The sequence below is a fragment of the Dermacentor andersoni genome, chromosome 3 (genome assembly GCF_023375885.2).
Source record: "Dermacentor andersoni chromosome 3, qqDerAnde1_hic_scaffold, whole genome shotgun sequence".
NCBI lineage: Eukaryota > Metazoa > Arthropoda > Arachnida > Ixodida > Ixodidae > Dermacentor > Dermacentor andersoni.
In genome coordinates this window covers 204,552,227-204,573,828 of record NC_092816.1, presented here as the reverse complement: position 1 = coordinate 204,573,828, position 21,602 = coordinate 204,552,227, and the positions used below count along the sequence as shown (strand labels likewise).

The following is a 21,602-nucleotide window of genomic DNA, read 5'->3' as shown; positions in this document are numbered from 1 at the left end:
AATGGCTGACACGGACGCAGCAAGCGTGCGTATGTGCTTGCGCAGCAACACTCCCAATAATCCACAGCCTGTTCACGCGCAAGCAGCACGTACCCGAAGAAGCACACTGCCGCCGTCACCGCGCTCTTCGATTGCCAGCCACATTTACACTTCCCACGGATTTCGCGCAGAGAGTTTCGTCTCCATTGCCACCAATGAGCCAGCGTCAGCGCTGACACCCACCCGAGGGCCGCAAGCTTTTCAAGCATATTTCTCCCATCTTTGGTTAAATCGATTGTTATTCCACCTACTCCTGCCGCTTTTCACGGGGACATCTCTTGCAAGGCCTTCCTAACTTGATCGCTAGTAACGGAACGAGCCTCTGTATCCTCTTCATCAGTGTTTCCAATGAACGTTGTGTGGCCACTCTGGGTACTGTAGAAGGGTCAGTACAGAATGATTCTGCTGCTCTTACTATGCCATCGAAATTGCTGATGACATTACCTTGCTTATCTTTCACAGCATGCATCTTGTCCTGTTCTATGCCAAGTTTCCTTCTCACTGAGTTTATGCTGCGGCCACTTCTTACTGCTTCCTCAATTGTTCCCAAGTTACAATTTCGAATATCACTTAATTTCGCCTTGTTGATCAGTTTTGACAGTTCAGCGAATTCTATCTGATCTCTTGAGTAACACACTTTCGTGCTTTGTTGTTTCTTTATTAGGTCATTTGTTACTTGGGAGAGCTTACCTATACTGGTTGCCTTGGTACCTTACGTGCCACTTCAGTTGCTGCTTCTGATACCAGCCTAGTTACGGTTTCATTCATTACCTCTATGTTATCGCCATCTTTCTGTTCTAAAGCTGTACATTTGTTTGCAAGCACCAGCCTGAATTCGCCCGATTTTACCCTTACTGGGTCTAAGTACGCATATTTCTTATTGACTAATTTTACCCTTTCTCTCTTCATATTGAGGGAAGTCCTAGCCCTCACTAACCTATGATCACTGCACTTCACCCTACCTAACACTTCTACATCATGCACTATGTTGGGATCAGCAGAGAGTACGAAATCTATTTCATTTCCTTTTTCTCGATTCGGGCTTTTCGAGGTGCACTTCCTGTTACTGAGCTTCCTGAAGAAGGTATCAGGGTGTCTACCAAGTTGACATTTCCGAATTCCCTGAGTTTTCCAGGTTTTCCCTGAGTGCATTTGCAAAATTCCATGAGTGATGCAGAACTATGTTTTATGTCAAGACATATCGCCTATATAGCCCGATGCTGTCACTCTCTAGTAAGCATATGAAAAAAAAAAATTTTAAAAACACGACTTAATCTAATTTGAGTACTAAGGAGTAGTGTTGATGTTATTCAAAAAAAGAATAGAAGGGAGGGGTTAGTAAAATGAACAGAAAATAAAATGTCTTCGAAAAAAATTGCAAACCGAGTCGGACATCCTAAAATACGAATATAAAGGATATGCATACAGAAGCAAATATTTTCGAATATGAGCTATTTCTATCAAGTGATAGCAAGCTCAGTGGTATGAGGCCGAACTTTGTCACAATTGAGATTCTCTCTCAACAGCTGGTGTGTCACCCTCAACTGTGCTGACATACTCTCAGCCCGCGCACGGCTCCTCAGTGTTGTGTTTCACTGCTTTAAAGAGTTTATTTTGGTTTGGATGAGGGACACCTGCATTTCGGCATCAGCCAACACTTTGTTTTTTGAGCTCAAGCTCCTTCAAAACGGCGGCAGCACGCTTCCTTTCCCGTTCATTCCTCAGTGCGTAGGTCTTTTCTGTTCTTGTCCTCCTTCCGCTACTCGTTCGCCCCACAGACCATTTGAAGCATCTTCTTGGTCAGTTGCACAGTCTACGCCCGATTTTTCTAACTCCCTAGGGGCCGCGAAAACGTCCAAAAAATCGGCTAGTTGGAAAAAATAAATGCATGTCATTTACTGCCCTTAAGGGCTCGAACCGCCACAGGCACATTCGAAAACGCTCTGAAGGCCTATCGGTACACGTATTAGGCATATCGGTGCTCGTACTGTGACAGGAAATAAAGGGTGCACGCGTGTATAATTAAGAAATACATACTATGTCCCGTGGCAATAGCCGACGCTTCCCACGCTTGTAATGCTGCACTGCAATATTTTCGCGTATGCTTCACCATGTAACATTTCTGTACGGAGGCGAAGATGACTTTCGGGAACCGGCATTATGCAACGCACCGTGCTTTAGCTTCTAAGTCAATCGCGAGGACCATAAAGACGGAGTCCGTGCCATTGCTTGCAGCAGCGAATTCTTTCAATAAAAACACGGCACCCAGCGGCAAAAAGCTTCACAGCGAACGTCAAAGCAGCTAGGCCTAGCGTTGCCAAAGTGGTGGCTACGGCAACGGCAACAGCGGCATGCAAAACAATGTTATATCTATCCGTCCTAGTTTTTATGTGCGTTTTATGTTTCATGTCAAAACAACCAGTTCTCTCTGTGTTTCCTTTTTTTTTGCTACATTTCGCATTGTTCGTTATGGATATTATACTTTTGCACACAAATGGCAGCAGCACCTTACGGACCACGGGTTGCGACAGCGCTGAAGCAGCTTTTCTTTCATTTCAAACGACGTGCTCCCGTTAAAGTGTCGTTGGACGTCGCGTTTTGCTCAGGTAGCACACCTGACTGCTGAGTACCTGCAGCCACGGATGTAGACGGCCTAGTAAAGCACGAACGACTTTACAATGTATTTCTTTACTAGCACTCTGCATTTTATTCGAGCCGTTAGGCGCACTGCAATGTACAACTACATTTAAACTATACGAAGTCCTGATCGCGCTTTTTTACGGCACCGTCGAACAGGACACGCTTTTCGGTTTTAATTTCGAGTCAACTACCTGAGATAAAAAGTAGAGCTCCATGCCACGCTTACCATGTTTTGCATATGAAAAATAACTTTGTTGTACTTTCACTTTCACATCTCGAGTGCTCAGTACAATTAATAAATCGGGTGTTCCCTGTCTTCCAAGCAAGGCTCTGTGTCACGCTGACTGATCCAAAACGCCGCGTAACCAACAGGTCAATGGCCTGGAAGCGAAAGGTTCCACAGATACGCTTCAACACAAAAGCGAACAAGGAAAAAAAAAAAAGCAGCAGCGTAAGAAGGCGACCCACCTGCAGTTCGCGCACCTCCTTGTCCAGTCGCAGCCGCTCGGCCGTCTCGGCCTCCAGCATCTCGGCCGCCTGCGCCGACGCCGCCTGCTCCTGACCCAGGTCGGTCCAGAGGTCGCTGACCTGCGAACGAGGACTGGCCCTTGCAGTGGTCGACCACCACGGCTTGCCGGGGCTCGTCGCCCACGTCGCCGTGCGCAGCGGCGGCTGGGCCAGCCGAGAGCGACGAACCGCGCCACTGAGACTGCCCACGGAGAGTCGCTGCTGGGAGCCGGTGCGGTGGACGTGCGACGACCAGGCGCGGGGGGGACACTCCTCGACGTCGGCCGCGCTCTCGACCGAGACGGAACGCGAGCGCAGCGACACACCGCCCACGGCGTCCGACGGCGTGGACGTGGCCGTCGAGGAAAGCGCGGCGTCCGAGTCCCAGCTCAGGCTGCTGGGGCGCGAAGACGCCAGCGAGTCGCGCCGGTAGCCGACGCCGCCGAGCGAGCTGACGCCGCTCGTGGAGGCCTCGTCCTCGGGGCCGTCGGTGGAACCGTTGCGGCTCGCCAGGGAGGCGAGCGAGCTCTTGCGAGAACCGCTGTCCAGACGGGTGATCGTCGGCGTCGTCGAAGAAGAGCCACGCGAGGTGGGCGACGAGGACTTTGGGGGAAGCGGCGACGGCGTGCGCAGAAGAATCCGCAAATCACGGATGTCCACCGTCTGCATCTTGTCCTCGTGCTTATTCTTGGCATCTTCGATGGAAGTGACGGGCTCTTGCCGATGGGAAGCCCTGTTCTCTCCAAAGACAGAGTCCGGTTTCGTGTTGTGTTGATTTTTTGTCGCCGTGTTACTTTCAGTAGAGACATCGGCCTTAAGAGCAGCGGAGTGCTCGGAGGCAGAGGTGCCTTGAAGGTCGCTTCCTTTAGAGGTTTGATGATCAGACTGCCGTGATGCAAACGTAGTAGTAGTAGTAATGATGTCCGCGGTATCTTTTCTGTTGATCACAAAGGCATTTGATTCGTTGACTTCAGTCATCGCACTATTTCCACTAGAGGAACTGCTCTTCATTTCAGTAAGAGTTGAGTTGGCGTCATTAGTGTTAGTCGATGAGGCCTTCGCTTCGTTGGCAGAAGCCGGCACACTTGTTGTATCGCACGTTTTTTCCACGCTTGCCAATTTCTCATCCGGTCTGCAAGCGTTGCCAGAAGGAGAGGCGGCCGCCTTCGGCTGCTGCTCCGCGGCACTGGCTGTTGGCTTCGGATCAGAGGTTCCGCACTCTTCCACGGTCACGGACGCCCGAATGCGCAGCGGCTGAGACTTTCGGCGAACCGGCACGGTGGACACGGCTTTCTTGGGAGGCGAAACAGCCTTGCGCAACTCGGACGCCTTGTTTTCGGCAACGAGCGGCTTCTTCGCGTCTTCCGTTGCGGCTGGTGGCTTCGCGGCAGAGTCCAGCGGCTGGGCCGGCGCATCGGAAGTCTTCGCCGTTAAGGAAGACGAGGTGGCGGAAGAAGACGGCTTCCTAGTAATCCTGAGGGTCGTCACCGGCGCCTTGCGGGCCGTCGACGAGTCCCGGCGTCCCAGGTCGCCGATCGTCGCCACCACCGTGGTGCTCGCGATGCTCATGCTCGCCGCTGTCGTCTTGGAGGGCGAACTCCGCGGACTCTTGGTGGGCGACGAGGTCTTCCTGGTGGCACCAGGCGTCGCCGCCGTTTCTCCCGTGTTGACGTCACCGGCGGACGTCACGCCGTCTATTTCGGACGACCCGCCGCCACCGCCGCCACCGGACGCGACCTTGGCTTTGACGCCGGACAACCGTCTCTCGGAGGGCCTGCGGAGCATGGCCTGCGAGAAGACGGGCGTCGATCCGCGCCTCGTGATCTCGGGCGGCGGCGGCTCCTGCTGGCGCGCCTTGAGCCTGAGCAGCGGCTCGGCCACGGTCTTGGTCTGGCCCAACTTGAGGCGAGCCTCCATAAACGAGTTGTAGTGGCGTTCTTTTTCCACGTCCTTGGGGTCGGAGCCCCCGGAGTCGTCTGTCGGGCGCTGCTTCTCCCCTTCCGACGCCGACGGAGGAACGACGCTATTCTGGGAGGAGGGGGCCGCCGTAGTGCGAACCTCCTCGCCGCCCAGTTTGCCTTTCGCGGCATTGTGCTGCAAGGGCGTGCTGTCGCCACCAGATTCGCCAGCAGCACTGGCTCCAGTCCAAGCGCCACCGCTAGCTCGGCGACAAGCGAGGCCTGCTTCGTTGCCACCGCAGTTGTCGCCGGACGAGGTCGGATGCTGCTGGTCACTCCGCTGAGTTTTGTTGTCGTCGATGCTCGAAGTCCTGCTGCTCCACGGGGAACGCGGGGACTGCAGGCCGTCGTCGCTGCTCACGCTGCTGCCTTTAGAAAGCGTCCTGCTCGTCGGCGCCGTGACGGGCTTTAGCGTGTACGGAATTGTGAAGGGCATTCTGATTTCCTGCCCGCGCCTGTCCAAACAACCCCAGATTCAGCAGACGCGGTGCCAACTCAGGAAGTGCCGTCGGTCGCAGACGCTAATCCATTGTCACGCATGTCCAGAATAGCGCGTGGTCGTTCGTCAAGGGAAGGTCGTTGTCGTCGTCGTTTCTTGGAAACGGGTAAGCCGAGGGCTCCTTCTCGGAAGACGGACCGGAAGGGCGCGTTGCCTTCAGCGCACCGCAAGAAGGCAGTCTAAGCGAGTGTTATTCCAAGGAAGAGCGCGGACTCGGCGAATGCGCGAAGGTTATTTGGTTCTAAAGACAAAAGCAAGGCCCACTCCCAATATGAAGCCTGAGTAAACGATGGCTCCCTCTACGCTTGTTATGGCCCTATCTTACTTTGCAAGAACGTCCAACGCTAAAGCAAAGCAAGGGAAAGCTTTAAGCCGAAAAGCTCATGCCAGTTAAGTCGGAAGCGAGCGGCAAAGCACCATTAGCCGACCCTTAGTATGTCACCGATTTACGTATCCACTGTCGGAATCCGGTCGCCGCTTTCCACTCCAGCACACGGATGAGCGCTGCAGGTCGTGAAAGAGCCGGTATAGGTGCAGCCGCTGCGGCCTACGCAGCGTCCGAAAGAAGCAGGCGACGGGAACGATGCGGCTGGCCGTCACAACACGACGCCGAGCACGCGCGCACTCCCAACGGTGCGCCGGCGAGTATGGGTTTCCAACACGGGCCGGCCTGGCGCTCGAACCGCGCGCGGTCGGGATGGGAGGAGAGGGGGCCGTGCAACCGCGAAACGTGCACGCAAGCGAGCGCAGGAGGCACGGAGTAGTGGCCTGGCACCGCGGCACAAGCGTCACCGAGCGGGGACCTCAATCGGCTGCGAGGGGAGCGCCGCCGCGAGACAGGTGACGTCGCCTCGAGCCCGAAGCCGGGTTAGCGAAGGAAACGCCGAGGCAGCACCATTAGACCCAGCTGGTAGGTGCGAAGAAGGGCCCCGAGGGCGCCGTTCGGGAGCGAAACAAAGTTTAAAGTGACGGAGGGTGCGGGAGAAACGAAGGAAGGGAAGGCGGGAGTGATTGCAAATCGGGCACCAGCAACAACCCGAAAGCGAAGCCCGGAGAACCGTCTCCGTCGGAGTAAAGATCGAGAGGAATAAAGTGAAAATAAAAACGGCGAGGACGACACGGCTTGGCAGCGCAAGGCCGTTCGTCGGCGAGACATGAGGCAGTGCCGTTCGTCTAACGGGGTAGGGGCAGGCGCAATATGCCTCCCGAGAGAGAGAGTGAGAGAGAGATCCGCTGCCGGCATATAGACCCGATCGGCGAAAGCGCTTACACAGAGAGCGAGACGGGCCCGGGGCGCTGGCGGTGCTCCCCTCTTCCCCCCTTTCTTGGCCCCCGACCCAGAGAGGGAGCCGAGAGAAAGCGAGTGCGCCTCCCCTCCCCCTCCCCCGGTGTAAGGGAAACCCGGCGGCTGCGGGGGGTGCGCTATTTCCGTGCCTTGGCTCGAGACGGCGCGCCCTCGCCCCGTTGCCCCTTCTCCCATCCAGGGTTTCCGTTTCCGTATAAAGAGCGTTTTCCCGCCGGCCGCGGTCGTCGATACGGGCGACGTGAAGCAACGCGCATCTATCACCGCCACGTGGGAACTCGTCTACGTGGCTTCGGTCTTCGCATCGTACGAGACTAAAGACGCACGACCGGTGCCAGATTATAACAGGCGCAGCCAGGTGCAAATCTCGTCGTCCAGAGTGAAGCGGTCGACAACAGGAGCGCGGAGAATCGTAGGAAACAGTTCAGAGAGGGGGCACCAAGCCAATGAACTGCCGCGCGGCAGATGCACATGGCAGCACTTCAAGAGACGAGGCCAATGGCAGGGAACATGCATTTCAAACAAATGCTTGAATGTTCTACGCGGTATGACGCAGCTTGGACTCCTCGAGGAAACTAAAAAGTGGTGCTGCTCTCAGACGGACATCTCCGGTTCATATTGTAAGGAAAGGCCACGGACGTGCCAAATTCTACGCCAGTCAGCGCTCTGAAGGCCGAACGAAAATAAAGGAAAGGCGTGCACGCTGCAAAAGCGTTCGCCGATCCCACTTGCCCAAGAGGCTAAGGACAGCCGCGTAATTCCTACATTCCAATATAGGCACCGAAAGGCCACAGCCTGACAGCCAAATTCCAACTCAAGATGGTAGGCAGCAAGAAGAAAAACCCCGGTTATTCTTTGCAAACCTTGTAGTCCGCACTGCAGCCACGCGCGAATCGCCACCAAATCGCAATGCGTAACGAATAACATACCGATTACTAAAGCTTCAAACACAAGCCCGCTCTTGGAGTTTTGCCTTTTATGAGCGCGTCGATCGCATAATTCATGGCCGAGCTCACAATCGGAGTACGTGCTACATCCCCATCTAAACGCCTTTTATTTTTCTTTCGTATGGTATTTTATAGTTCTTCCGTGAGATTCGAACAGCTCGATCTGTGGCATCAGTTGCCGTTTATCAGCAGTCAAACTATATTACAGAAATGCAGAAACTGGAAAACGACTATCAAAGATGAACAAGCAATTTACATTTATAGAATAAAAATAATCACAGTTTCGCGATACGGCCGAAGCAACGAATGCTATAGCAGCGTCTTAGAATTTTATAGGAAGTATAAGACTCGCAGCTGCAGTAGCAGTATATATGAATTAAAGTAAACTTAAGTAAGCTAAGTAAAAAGGGGCTGCTGTGATAGGGGTCCTCTGTTTAAATCATGCCTTAGAACAACTCCATCTATGTTTATTAATAGAAGTCAACCCCTTCCTTTGCGAATTTACCATCACTTTTCCGCATCGGGAATGTTTGAAACCTCTTCCTTGGATCAATCCCGGAGGTTGTGCCCAGCCGCGCCAATGAGATTACACCCTTTCAAGGTTCGAGCTCAGTTATTGTTGCGCACATTTAATATAAAAGCATGAGAAGAGTGAAGATGAAAGGCGTGCGCTGTTGCTGTTTTGCTTCATCACATTTTTTTTGTGGGCTGCCATTCTCAAAATTCTGAGGAATAACATTGTCAAGAACGTAAGACCTGTGTGAGCAACTTTAGTGGTACAATAGTGTGGACACATAACCCGCATATGCCACATGTAAGGCAGCAGGGCGTGGCATATAGCATACATATACCTAAATACATGCGAGACCTCAAGGCGACGTCGCCGACGACGGCAAGAATTCGCTTGGAGTGTCCACATAATTGCTGCCGCAATAAAATGTTTGTTGCTCCAATCGCTTTCCACATAACGTTCCCGCATACGCGAACTGGCGCAACAAACCCGTTCCTCAGCATAAATAAACTTGTTTGTTGCTTGGAGCATTACGGCACATGTTATTTGACAACGTATATATGAAAAGGCAGGCTGATAGGCTACGGATACATTTGCTACGTGAATAGCAGCAGCTGATCGATTGGCGGAAGGAGACCGAGGCGAATGTCAGATTCTTACACGCATTACCATGAGCGTTTCTCGAGCCGCTTATAGGAATTCCGGATGTGATAACAGCTTGAAAAACACCAACGATCAACCCCATGCCAAAGATGCCTTAAACTCATAAAAAACAAGAGGCACGGAATGAGGCGCATTGTATTTGCGTAAGTCACAGCAGCGGGTTTCCATTACGATCACGAGCGCCCGCGAATCAATCTCTCCGCTGTTTGTGGGACGCGCTGTCGTGTTGGAACTTCTTCATAAGCAAGGGCGGCTGAAATACGAAGTGCTACAAACTCAAGGACTATAGTGGAGTGGCACAATGTTCTGGTCAGCGCATCTTCAGCGTCCGCATAAAAAGCGGCGACCCTGCGATTTGCAGATGTCCGCGTTTGCTCACAGGAAAAAAAAAACAAAGAACTTGTTGAATCTGCTGCTCTCCGCTCTTGCCCCGTAAAGCCACCAAAAAAATAAAAAAAAAGTTCATTTACACAGTTAGGCATGCTGCAATACATGCCCTTAGCATACTAGTACAATCGTATATACTTTTAAAGTTAAGAAAACCGAATCAATAACCAGCGTTACAAAAAGCCCATAACTTGCTGCAATATTCTCTTCATTGTCTTAGTCGTCTCATCGTCTTTCTCTCTTCCGCTGGAATACCCGCAAGACCATGACAATACAGGTGAGCTCGAAAAGTTTCTACACACAGTTTGCTGATAGTACTCATTACGTTTGCTGCGACAGCAATTATATGGACACTGCTGGCGCATTTCTGCCGTCGCCGCGCGCCGTATATGCTGTATCTGCGAGTGAAAGCGTGCGAGGGTGAGCCGGTTATCACTACTTAATCTAGCGCACGCAAGGGAGGGAAGCAGGGAGGTAGGCTCCGGGGGAGGGTAGGGAGGGGGGGCGAGTTCTACTGCGGGCCACTGTATCTTGAAAGCCATGTGCGACGGGGACAGAGTCCGCCATGCGCTGTGCTTTCGCGACTCGGCTCGCGTTAATGCGAAACACAGCAAATAGGTACATTCGCTCGTTGCTGCTGCCGCATTTCCTCACTCGAGCGTTTCGACAGCGAGTGTTCGTGGTCAACGAGTGAGATGTGTTCATGTCTGCTTGTGCGAGCGTAACATCACGCTTGTTAATTTGGTTAGTATGACTCTGCTTACCAGTTCAAACGGCCGACAAAACTACTATCCTTTCTTCGTATAGGTGTCCACTAATTTGCTATCGCAATCGATGCTTCGTCTTTTGGGCGTAACCTCGACTCTTTTCAATTGAATGACGGAGCACTCATGCGAGTCATATTAGCGCAGCATACTTTTAAGGAAAGCGACATTTAGAACTTGCGCTGCGAAGGTTTCCTGACACCATCGTAGACCGCGGGCACAAGATCATGCGCACAGACGCTCAACCAGACAGCGTTTGTTGCCGGCCTTTGTTCTTCGTGCGTCTGCTGTGCGTGTGCCCAATTTGACGCCAGGTAGATCTCCTATGACATCAAAACCACAACTTTCCCCGCGATGAACGTTCTTCTGGACGGTAACATAATGCGTCGTTATTGGACCTCTATGGTTTTCCGGTCCGACCTGGGTGTCAGCGGGTAACAGTTATTCCTGCACAACTTATCGACAGCATGAGCTATCCGTGATAAGCAGTGGAGTGCGGTAATTTCTATTCTTTTCTTCTTTAGGCTGCGTCGGACATATTTCAAACTACAGGAAAAGTGCAACCGTCAGAGCATGTGCCGGGGCACAGGTGTTGGCACGGCCGCTACGTATACAAGCAAGGTTCACAAATTCTGCTGGTTGGTTCTGACAAGACTACACACAATCCAGGGCGCAATTTACGCCACAGCACGCAAGGTTCTTGCTTCGCACGTCCCCGTAAGGTAAGATCCCCGCCGATGCACAACCTACACCAATTTCTCTAGATTTGTCAGAGTCAGACAGTCACGCAGACGATAAACGGACCCGACAGACACTCGACTCACTTTAACAGCAGGCAATACACGCGCTTCTCTAGATGGAAAAGCAGCGTCCTCGAAAGCTCCGGGACCCGAAGTACACAGAAAGCCGTCCCGGTGCAGTTGACTTCACTGCACAAAGCGGGCGCCTTCCTCCGGCGACCTCTGCACGAGTGGGCGCTCCAAGGACCGCGCCGCTAGAGTTATTGTACACAGCACATACGGTAGCTCTACCCGCCGCAGACTGCAGCAGTTGCCTTATTTGTTTCTTGTTCTTTCGCAGAACCCCCTCGCTTTGAAGTGGGCCCTCGACTTGCAGTCACCTCGTTTCGCGCGAACAAGGTCTAAATCAGCGGAGACCACCCAGGAGTCGGAGTGCGACCGCCGTGAGCGCTCGAGTGAGCGACAGACGCGAGTGCCAGTCCCAGGTCGCGACACGCTTACGCGACCGTCTTCACGTCTCGAGCGTGGGGGAAAAGATATTAAACAGAAAATACGAACGCCCTACGGAATGAAGAGACTGATCTGTTCACGAGATGTGCCTGAACTCGAGAGGGTCATTTTGCTTTTAAGGTGGAAAACAATGGCACACGGATTCATCGCAATGACTACCATTAAGTGGCGGCCAAAATGAATGCAGAGACTTCACTGGAGTTTTCTAAGTGTGCGTACGCATACCCCCAAATTTCAAGTTGACCCACCTCCAAATTTCAAGTTGACCCAACCCCAAATGTCAGTTGGCGTACCCCAGCTATTAGCATTCCTATGCATTTTCTAAGGAGCCCTATGTGTCCCTACGAGTATTCTTATCGTTTTTTTTTTCTTTGCTTTAAACAATTTTTTATGGCTCATAAAGCAACCAATCATCCACATTTACACTATTGTAACGATTAAATGTCTTTGAGCCCTGTGTACCTCTATGAGTATTCTTTTCATTTACCTTCTTTTTCTTTGCATTAAATTATTCCTTATGACTTACAAAGCAACCAATCATCTACACTTACACTATTATAAGGATTTAAAGTCTTAACTTTGCAAACTGCGTATTTTGTGCAGATAAAGGCATTACACTTCTTGCGTGACGGGGCTGGGGTACTCGCCAAAGAATGCTTACGCATCAAAAGCTTTGCGATTCGGGTATGACCTAAAGTCGGACACAGCTCTCCCTCCTATGGTCAGTTCGTCGGTCCAGTCAATTGAACACGGTCCTCGTGCGAATACTTCCGGTTCCGTTCAGTTACAGATTGCGTCCTCCCACGATTTCAAGCTCGAGTAGGGAAACGCCATAAAGTTCTTGCGCGAAGGGAGTTCACAGCAGAATGGCGAACGTGTACGGTCGCGAGTGTCCCTGGTATGCTACTGTAACCTATATCACACGCGGTCGAGTGGATGAGCAAGAAAACCCAAGACCAAGACGATCGATATCTCGTAACGATTTAGATTATTCGTAAAAGACGATTGTCAGATTAAGGTGCCCGAAATTGCGACGAATTTGACATTCCGTATGGCAATGCGTGCACAATCATTCACGACGTTCTGGGCACGTTAGGCACGACGGGTGCCACGAAACCACGCGAAGCCGCTTGTCGGCGCTGCTCGCATTCATCGATGAAAGCCATCCGGAAGACGTGCTTGCCCGCCTTGCGACAAGGGATGAGACTTTTCTTTCCCGCCGAGACGCAGAACGAAAGCATTGCCCCACTGAATTGAAGGAGTTCCCTAGGCCCGGGGGCGTCCCAGGCACGGTAATCGATGGGGCGAAATGTACAAGTTGGTGCAGCGCGTTTCGTCAGCGAAATCTATCCGCACGCCCGCGCTACGGTGTCTCATAGCGCACGTGCTGCCTGGAGAGGACAAACTACACGCAAGTTCGAGACACGTCCGTTCGCAGACCTCAGAGGTCGAGTGGCTGTGTCACGGTCGGTGAAGGCCTGTACCACGACATCTCGTCGTCGCCACTGAGCTGGATAATCAGCTTCCGTCGATTCGGCGAATGGCAGCGCTCTCTTCGGGGACCGCTCTCGAGGGGACCGGAGTCGGAACACGTCTCTCCAGGGCGAAAGCCCTCGTCTCACTCCCCAGCTAGCGTCGCCGCCTATTCATTCCGCCGACGGTGTCGCGAGCATGCGGTTTCGGCCGCGCGAGACTCCAGTGGCGGCGGCAGGCGCTATAAAATTGCGCAGTCGAGCGGGCCACGCTGTATTGTGCGCGCCGAGCCCCGGCGATCGGAGAGAGCGGTATAAGCCCGACCGACGAGAGGGCCATGCTTTGGCACTTCTCGCGTCGCACTTGGGCAGCCCGCTGCTGGGAGCGAACCAGACTGGGTTTCACTGCAGGCACTCGTGATAGAGGTGGTGGTCGCGCCAAGTACGCAGCAGCTGCAACGCGAGCGACTCGGTTCGTGCAGACTCGCGAGTTCATCACTGCGAAAACAACGAAGGAATCAAGGGAACGTCAAGGAACGTCTGTTGTGCAGCTAAGAGGCTCCTCTACGGCGCAAACGTCCCCATAGACAATTGGCGCCCCCGAAAACAGCTGCGGGATAAGTCTAAACAAGCAGGATGACAAGGTACGGCCACGACGGCGCCCATGTCAAACGTCCACTGTGTAGCGGCGTCCGCGCGCAGCATAAATCCAGATTCCAACCCGTCCACAACGGGAGACGTCTCGCCAGCAAGTTTGTACGTTCATTCGTGAACGGTTTCCGTTGACATCACCCGAGTGTAAGCACGGGTCTCCGGTGTGACACACCGACCCGCCACGGTGGCGCATGCAGTCGCTTTCCGCTGCTCACCCCCGACGTCGCGGGTTCGATATCCACGGGCGCGTCGGCCGCTTTTCGGAGGCGAGATCTGCACAAACGCTCGTGCGCCCAGATCTAAGTGCACGCGAGGGAGCCCCATGGTGGTCGGCACTACATTTTGAGGCGTCCGCTACGGCGTGCGTTTCACACAGCCGCCGCTGTTTTTGGGAGATAAAACGAATCACTCAGTGACCACGCACGTGACGCGCCCCGATTCCAGCTTCTGCATCTGCAGCTATTTGCCGCCCAACCCGCACTGGTGGTGCACGCGCTCACGTGCACGTTAGCAATTCGAACACTGCGAGACGCGGGTCCTCGTGAGCCAAATCCACATCAGTCCGCCGATCCGAAGCTCAAAATTACCGTAGCTGGGTTTCAGTGCGCAGTTTCTGTGCACACGATACGAAAGTCGGTTAACGGGGCCAAAACGCCGTTACAGTTAAAGATAGAGCGCAGCGTCCTGCGTTAGAGAACATGCACCACGGTGGTGGTCACCTTGAAGTAATGGAGGTACCGTTGTTTGTATACGCACAGGCATTTTTATGTGTATACGTTCTTCCCTGTGCGCTGCATGCACGAAGCGTAAGTTGTCCCGAGATTAAGGTCACGAGGTCCGCGCTGCCCTTCTTTCCCTCTTACCCCCGTCCATCTTCTTTAACGCTTCTTTCTGCGCGGTTCTCCTTGGTTCCGGTGCCACGGGAAGTGCGTCCGCGCTGACGGTCGACACATGGTCCGACGACAGAAGCCGCAGCGTTGGCACAAAAGTGACACCTTGCGAAAACACCACCGTCAACGCAAGGAGTCAGTAGCAAAAATTAGAGCGCTAGCCGAGCGAAATAAATAAGCAAACAAATGTCGGCGTGTGGGGATCGCCGAAATCAACGCCAACGATGAGAAAGGGGCCTTAGAGCTACTATAGCAGAGGGAGGCCGGGAAACGGACGCATACGTGAAACAACAACCAGATGCAGAAAAAAGAAACAAGGCGAAACATGGATCGCTCTGACGACGCGAAGCATGGTTAAAGGAGCGTGCACGGTCTGCCAAAACGCAACCAGGCGCAACGCTTCTAAAGCGAAGCACATTATACGCCGTGGCAGGGCCCGGAATTAGCGCCGCGAGCGTCACTCCCGCTGATGAGTCACGATGCCCACTTGGTGGGGTGTGTGTGTATGCACATCACGAAACGGAGGCTTCGCTGTGCGCTCATCGCGGTGCAAACGCCGCCGCCGCCAAAAGGTGGTGTCAAGCGTCGTCGGCACCAGGCAGCTGCAGTCCCTCACAGCGCAGGGATGACAGAAGGCAACGTATTTGCGCTAGACGCCACCGTATGGGAACCTAACAGAAAAATTGGCAGTGGCTTAGCTCGGCTATGCCAGGATATACATAGCGAAAGCTAAGGCATAGCATGGTTAGCTTTGGATCTTGATTGCAAGTCCAGGTTAGTCTGGTTGTCTCGCTATGTTGCGGCATTTAGCCAGTCGTTCGGCGCGCTGTTCGTCTTTTTCCTAGGCGATTCGTTTCCTCTTCACCTCGTTTCGATGTCGATTCCAGGCCTCCTCCTGCTTATCAGAATTGTCGCCGTCCATACTGCCGCCTCGACTGTGGTTGCGGTGCACGCGAGCTGTCCTTTTCAATCCTTCGACATGTTATCAGGCATGCGACGCAGCTGGCGAAGCGAGTGGAGGCGAGCGCAACGACGAGGAACGCGGTGTGACGTCACACCAAACGGCGGCGGGGAGAGGCGCGGCGCTGCGCAGCGGCGGTAGGGTGGCCCATTCTAGCCACCCTAGCGGCGGAACACCTGTGGCTCGGTGCTGCTAGTGGCGCATGCGCAGTAGTGACAAGGGAGCGAGAGAGAGAGAGAAATATCCACGGCGAGGCGCGGGTTGTGACGTCATGTGCCTCCTCGGAGCACCGCCACGGCGAAATCGGAAGTTCGCGACCAGTAAAGCTTTCGCTTTAAAACGCTATTATTACTCGGAGAGGTTATAACGCGATTGACACAGCATTGGCGAGCTCGGTGGACCACGAGGCATTCGAGGTGCTACTCTAGCTGAGAGTAAGGAGTGAAGCATGGGAAGTCTGTGTGGCGCCAAGCGCAAGCGCTGTATGCAATAACATGCAAATGATCTCAACTATTTGCTACTTGTGCGAAAAAAAATGTGTGGGCTGCTTACTAAAAACTCTGTAAAGCGAACTGTCTCGCATCTTACGGCATACCCTATAGCAGAGTACATCAATGACTGCAATTTGTGCACCTGGATGAATGAAGCCGAGCGAGTTTCTTGAACCGTTCACCCATTATGAAAACGCAGGGCGCATATAGAGATGACGACGCGTCTTTGTTGGCCGACTGCGCACAACGTCTGACTTGCCGTCGCTTAAGCGTCCCGTTCAAATTCGGCACGCGTCGCCGTTGTTATTCATTCTGCGCGACAATCCGCCAGCCAGGACGCGCGAGAATGCCGCCGCAGCGAAGCGCTGCACAGCGCGCGGTTCGGACCCGCGCGGTGACAGCCGCGCTCTCCGGTCCTCGTCGAGGCTCAGCGTGTTTCCAACTGTGACGCAACGCGGAGCTGTAACAGCCCAGGGACGAAACGGGAAGCACAGAGTTACGAGCGTCTTGTTTTTCGTTCGCAAAAAGGACGCCGAGAGCAGAAGCGTGGGCCGCGGAAACCAGCGTCCTTGGCGGCCAGCTCCGGAGCGACCGTAAAAGAAAAAATAAATAAAGAGAAAATGCTAAAACGCGGCTGCGTCTTCCTGCGAAACTGCTAGGCTAGCTGATGCCGAAACTCCGCAGGGAAGTAGTAAGAGAAACGCATTTTCCAATATCGGCGTCATGCATTGCGCTTGGCGCAGATGACACGTTGTAGTGGCACTCGACTGTGCGCTACTCCACTGATGCTGCATTGCACGTTCTCTTTACGAATGCAACTGCACATTGCTTGCTTCTCTTCGGAGCAATGCTACTGCTATTTGCAGTGTCGGGGAACCTAAACGGAAGCAAATTTTTATTGCTGCAGAAAAAAATGTTATCGCCTAGTATTGATGGAATATAACTTCAAATCTGCGCAGTGGTCTATCACGGATGCCAAAGTGCAGAGCTCCAGATCAACTTATGCGTTCTGTCCAACGTCGACAGTGGCAGGCAATCGGACTCCCGACCTCGTGGTCCGCGTCACGTGAGAGAGACAATAAATGTCGCACTTACAATAATAATAAAAATTAATTATTATTATTATTATTATTATTATTATTATTATTATTATTATTAGTTCATTTCCCATCATATTATCATAATGGCGGAAAGAAGCAGTAAAAGCCGCCGAACAAAGCAGCAGCCTGACAAGCCGCCACAAAGCTCAGAAAAAAAAAATGCTATAGCGAAAGTGAGCAGTCCAAAGACGCCAAGCAATTTCGCCCGAAAGGCGAAGTATTAATATCGATAGCAAAGTATTAAATAACCACACGAACATTCGCCGACTAATTCATTACCAAGCATGGTGTCACGCGCGCACAGGCAAACATGGACAGCTCTCGCGCGATAACTGCGAGCATTCGCTGTCACTACGCTAGTGTGAATCGCTGGGCACTATCGAAGTACATGGATCTTAGATCCTGTCTTAAAAACTCTATAGTTTTTTTTTTTTTTTTTTGTATCTGTCCCTTGATACGTCTGGCAAAACGTGTACCAGTATCTGTATCTGAAGATACAAGATACTCGCTATCGGAAAATCACCGCTCGGAACTACAAACGTTCGCTGAACTACGTTTCTCAAACTTATACACGTTGCCACTAAGAAACCTGAACGAAACTAAAGACCGCGACATTCATTTATCTTTCCGCCAGAGCCCTCCAGCGAGGGTGGGCGATGAGTCACGTGGTGGCACCCGCGCCGTCTCGAGAAAAACAGGCGCGCGCGCGAACGTCTGCGCGCAGCCGACCTTCTGCTGATTTTTGTTGTAATGCGAAAGCAATTATACTGACACTCCAGAGGGATTTTTAGCAGACGGCGTCGCCGTGATGTTTCGTATAAAACACAAGGCCGATGCAATAGTAGCCGCGCGCCGTATGCTGTATGTGCGAGTGAAAGCGTGCGAGGGTGAGTCGGCGTTCGCGGCTCATTCTCGCGTGCGCGACCGAGGGAGGCGGGTCGGAAGCGCGCCCTCTCCTGCCGCGAGCGAGGCACAGGGCTGAGGCGGGGAAGGGGGCCTTCTTCTACGGCGACTGCTCCTCACGGCGCAGGCGCCGTATCTTGAAAGCCCATACATGCTACTTGAAGGTATCAGTGTTGCCGGATTCGATACCCTCGTTACGTATTGACCGAGAAGAAGGGGGCTTAACCGAGGTGCCTGATGTTTGTGTCGGTTTATTGACCAGTCACCTTCACCCATGAAGATCACGTACTCGTGACGCCTGCCGCAGAAAGGATGTTCCACATGCGCCGCCAAGATATGTGATTGGTGGCGCTGGCTAACACTCCCAGGGTTCTACTAGGAAACATAAATACCCAAGAAAGAGGATGGGGAAACGGCGCCGCGGCAGCTAAATTTGTTAGAGCATCACACGTGTAATGCGAATACGCGGGATCGTTCCCCACCTGTGTTTTTTTATCCACTTTCATTGCCATGAATTTATCATTTCTTTAGCTCAGTTATTCGGTACAAGTAATTTCCCCTATGTTGTTCTTGGTGTCTCTGTATGTTGGCTTTTATGATTTGAATAATAATGAGGGCCCTCGGTTAACCCCCTTTCGTCTCGTTTATATATATATATATATATATATATATATATATATATATATATCATGAGAAGCCAACAAAGAATGACACCAAGGACAACATAGGGGAAATAACTTGTACTTACTCATCGTAAGTACAAGTAATTTCTCTTATGTGCTTGGTGTCATTGCTGGCTTCTCAGGTTATGATTAATAAAAATGTGTGCGCGCGTGTGCACAGTGCGGTGTCTTGCGCTCGCACAAAAAGACGCCGCAGGCACCATTGCAATTTCTTTTTTTTTAATGCGGTTTTTGCAACCTTGCAGCATCTAGTATTTCATCATTAGTTTCATGTCGGATACACTAATAGCGGTAGTATCTTATATCCGTATCTCAAACACTTGTTGCCCGAGTATTTATATCGCACCATGATACAGTTGACAAGTATCTTTGCCCAGCCCTGAGCGTGATGAAGAGCGCCGGCACCGTGTAGCATACGTCAAAGTGTTGCCTCTCGCTACATAAGGGGGGGGGGATATTCTGTAAATCAATTTCGGCCGTTAATTGCTGATTGGACACAGCTGTACGAGCGAGCAGTATGCGAGTGGCGAATCAGGAACGGCCCAAATGGACAGTGCACCAGGTGGACTCTCACAGAATGCCTCCTCCCCCAAACTTGAGATTGCGCGACCTCCAACACAGGGCGCGCGGGTGTACGCGATGCCACCAGCCACCTCGGACTTCCGACTACTGCACCCACCGCAGATTACTTCCAGGATAGGGCACACCGTTCGCGCATGCGCTCAGCCGCGCCATGCGTAACCTGTAAGAGTTGGGGTCGGGCATGTCAAATGGGGTAGCGGGCCCATGCAGTCGTCCAACTCATCTACGCTAAGGACGTTGTTGAAGGGATGCTCTCATCGAGAACGAGGAGTACTGGTTTTATTTACGATATCTACATGACGAGTAATGAACGTTACGTCTCATCAGTTATGGGGTTCTCACCAGTGCTCTTGGGACAAAGGAACGAAAACACAGTAGTGCAAACAATCACAAGGGCATTTATTGCACCTTTCATAGACTAATGCCTACTAGCCGAGTTGCTATCCACAAAATATGCCGATGGGCGCGCGACAAATCACGAAAGTCCGACTCACCGCGACCGGATAGCGAGCGAATATGTTCGCCCCATACTAGACACCAACGCCTGGTCGTTCGCGCGTACGGTCACGTGAACGGCGGCGCGTTCGAACGAGGTCTCGCGAGACGGTCTGGCAGAAGCAGGGATCGGCGCACGCGCGGAACGTCTGCGCCGCTAGCCGAAGCCGAGACAAAGAGGAAGCGCCTTCTCCTTTTCGCGCCCAACTAACCCCGCCGTTAGGTGGCGTTAGCAGAGCCACACTCGCGCCATCTCGCAATGCGCTTCAACCACACCGACTGCCGCGGACACCACGAGACGGTGTGCTTACAGGAGACCGGAGTTATGCGGGGAAACAACATATCAGGGGACGCGTGAGAGTCGCGCATCGCCACACAGTCTAGCATGAGTGAATTGAAGCCCACCGAGGAGCCGAAATAGTTCGCTTAAATCCCCTCTGTCGTCCCTAGATCCCTAGGGCAGGGAAATCTGCTGTCCGACCTTGGTCCAATTGAAGCGTCACCGAAGGATCCGCGTTTGAGAGCGAGGGTGCACACACACACTCCGGCACCTTTTTCACTGAACACGCAGAGAGGAGGGCAGCTTCGTAGCCACGCTTGACTCAAGCTGGCGCAACTCGGTTCCTGGAATGACCCAGCCGTTAGCTGGAGCGTCCGTCAAACGACCGTGGCAGTTACTGGAATCCTTGACGAAACGCCGTAGAACACCCATTTCCAGAGTTTCTTGCTCCCATCGTCTGTGACGGCGACAGTAAACCAATAAACAACACTCGATCCGCCGAACATGCATCGCCTTGCTGTTGCCGCAGGTCTGTCCGAGGGAAACGCATTGCGAGCCTCACGAAGCGATTCGTCGCAGTGGTGCAGGACAGGCTAGGAAGTCAACCCCAGTTGGCCAATCGTAACAAACCACGGCCGGGCTAGAGGAGGAGACGCCCGCTCACCATGGCCAACCGGCGCGCGCTTGATCCCGTTACCAAGCGTGCGGTAGCGGGACCAACATTAAGTTGCTTCCAATTCTACGAAACAGAGCGGCTCTGGCATGCATTGGGGTCCCGTGTGCTGCCAGCGTTGAACGAACGAGTCCAAGCTATCAGCTGCCAGCAGACAAGAATGAAAAAAATATAGGAAAGAACGTGTTAGAGTTTTCCATTGCGCTGACGTTTATGACAGCGTTGCGCGGTACATTTCAGCAAAGAAACAGACACTAAGGGAATGAAAGTGATTCGAATGTGGCAAAGATGGGGGCCAGGTGCCTCTCTCGGAATAACGACGTACAGGGAAATTTGAGAAAGGCCCTTCTTGTGCAGTGCACCTTATAAGCATCGTAATGACTATGAGGATAATGAATACCACGGCGACATATATGAGAGATCGGGACAAACGAGATAAACATGTAGATAGCTCAGAACTTTGCACAGCCGATTACTGTTGCCACGACACCACTGGTCGACAAGTGGCGACAAGCTCTGGCAGTGAACACTTCGGCTGCTGTCTTTCAACGTTTTTTTTTTTTTTCGCCCTGCGTTTTCGCAATATATATGTTAGGCTTTGTGCTGTCAGTTGTCGTATGCCATCCACGTCACACAAGCAGCGTCAGCCACGAACAAATCCACGCGTGTTCAGAGCGGGCCGGCCAGATTGCGCAGTGAAATGAGCTCGCACACGCCGACACCGTCGGCAATGTTAATGCGGCTACCTCCTATGAAAACGATGCGTGCTACACGAAAAAGGGCAATATCGAAAACGTAACACGTATGCGAAAGAGGGACGCGCCGTGATCCGGTGCGTGACTTGAAGAAAAGTCGCGTTCAGCGGGGCGATATGTTCGCGAGACACGCACGAAGTGAAGGACGAAAGTTCTACAGAGGTAGTCTGACGACCTGAAGAGGCGTAAGCGTAA

The 21,602-nt window shown here is 52.6% G+C and overlaps 1 protein-coding gene across 2 annotated transcripts in view; it reads right to left on the bottom strand.

Annotated features, from left to right (window-relative positions):
- Positions 1-21,602, bottom strand: part of LOC126524347 (unconventional myosin-XVIIIa-like) — a 358,530-nt gene that overhangs the window by 73,436 nt on the left and 263,492 nt on the right. For both annotated transcript variants that reach the window (XM_050172677.3, XM_050172676.3), the window contains exon 21: positions 3,148-3,267. In XM_050172677.3, the coding sequence (XP_050028634.2) occupies positions 3,148-3,267 (120 nt within the window). The remainder of the gene's footprint in view (positions 1-3,147; positions 3,268-21,602) is intronic.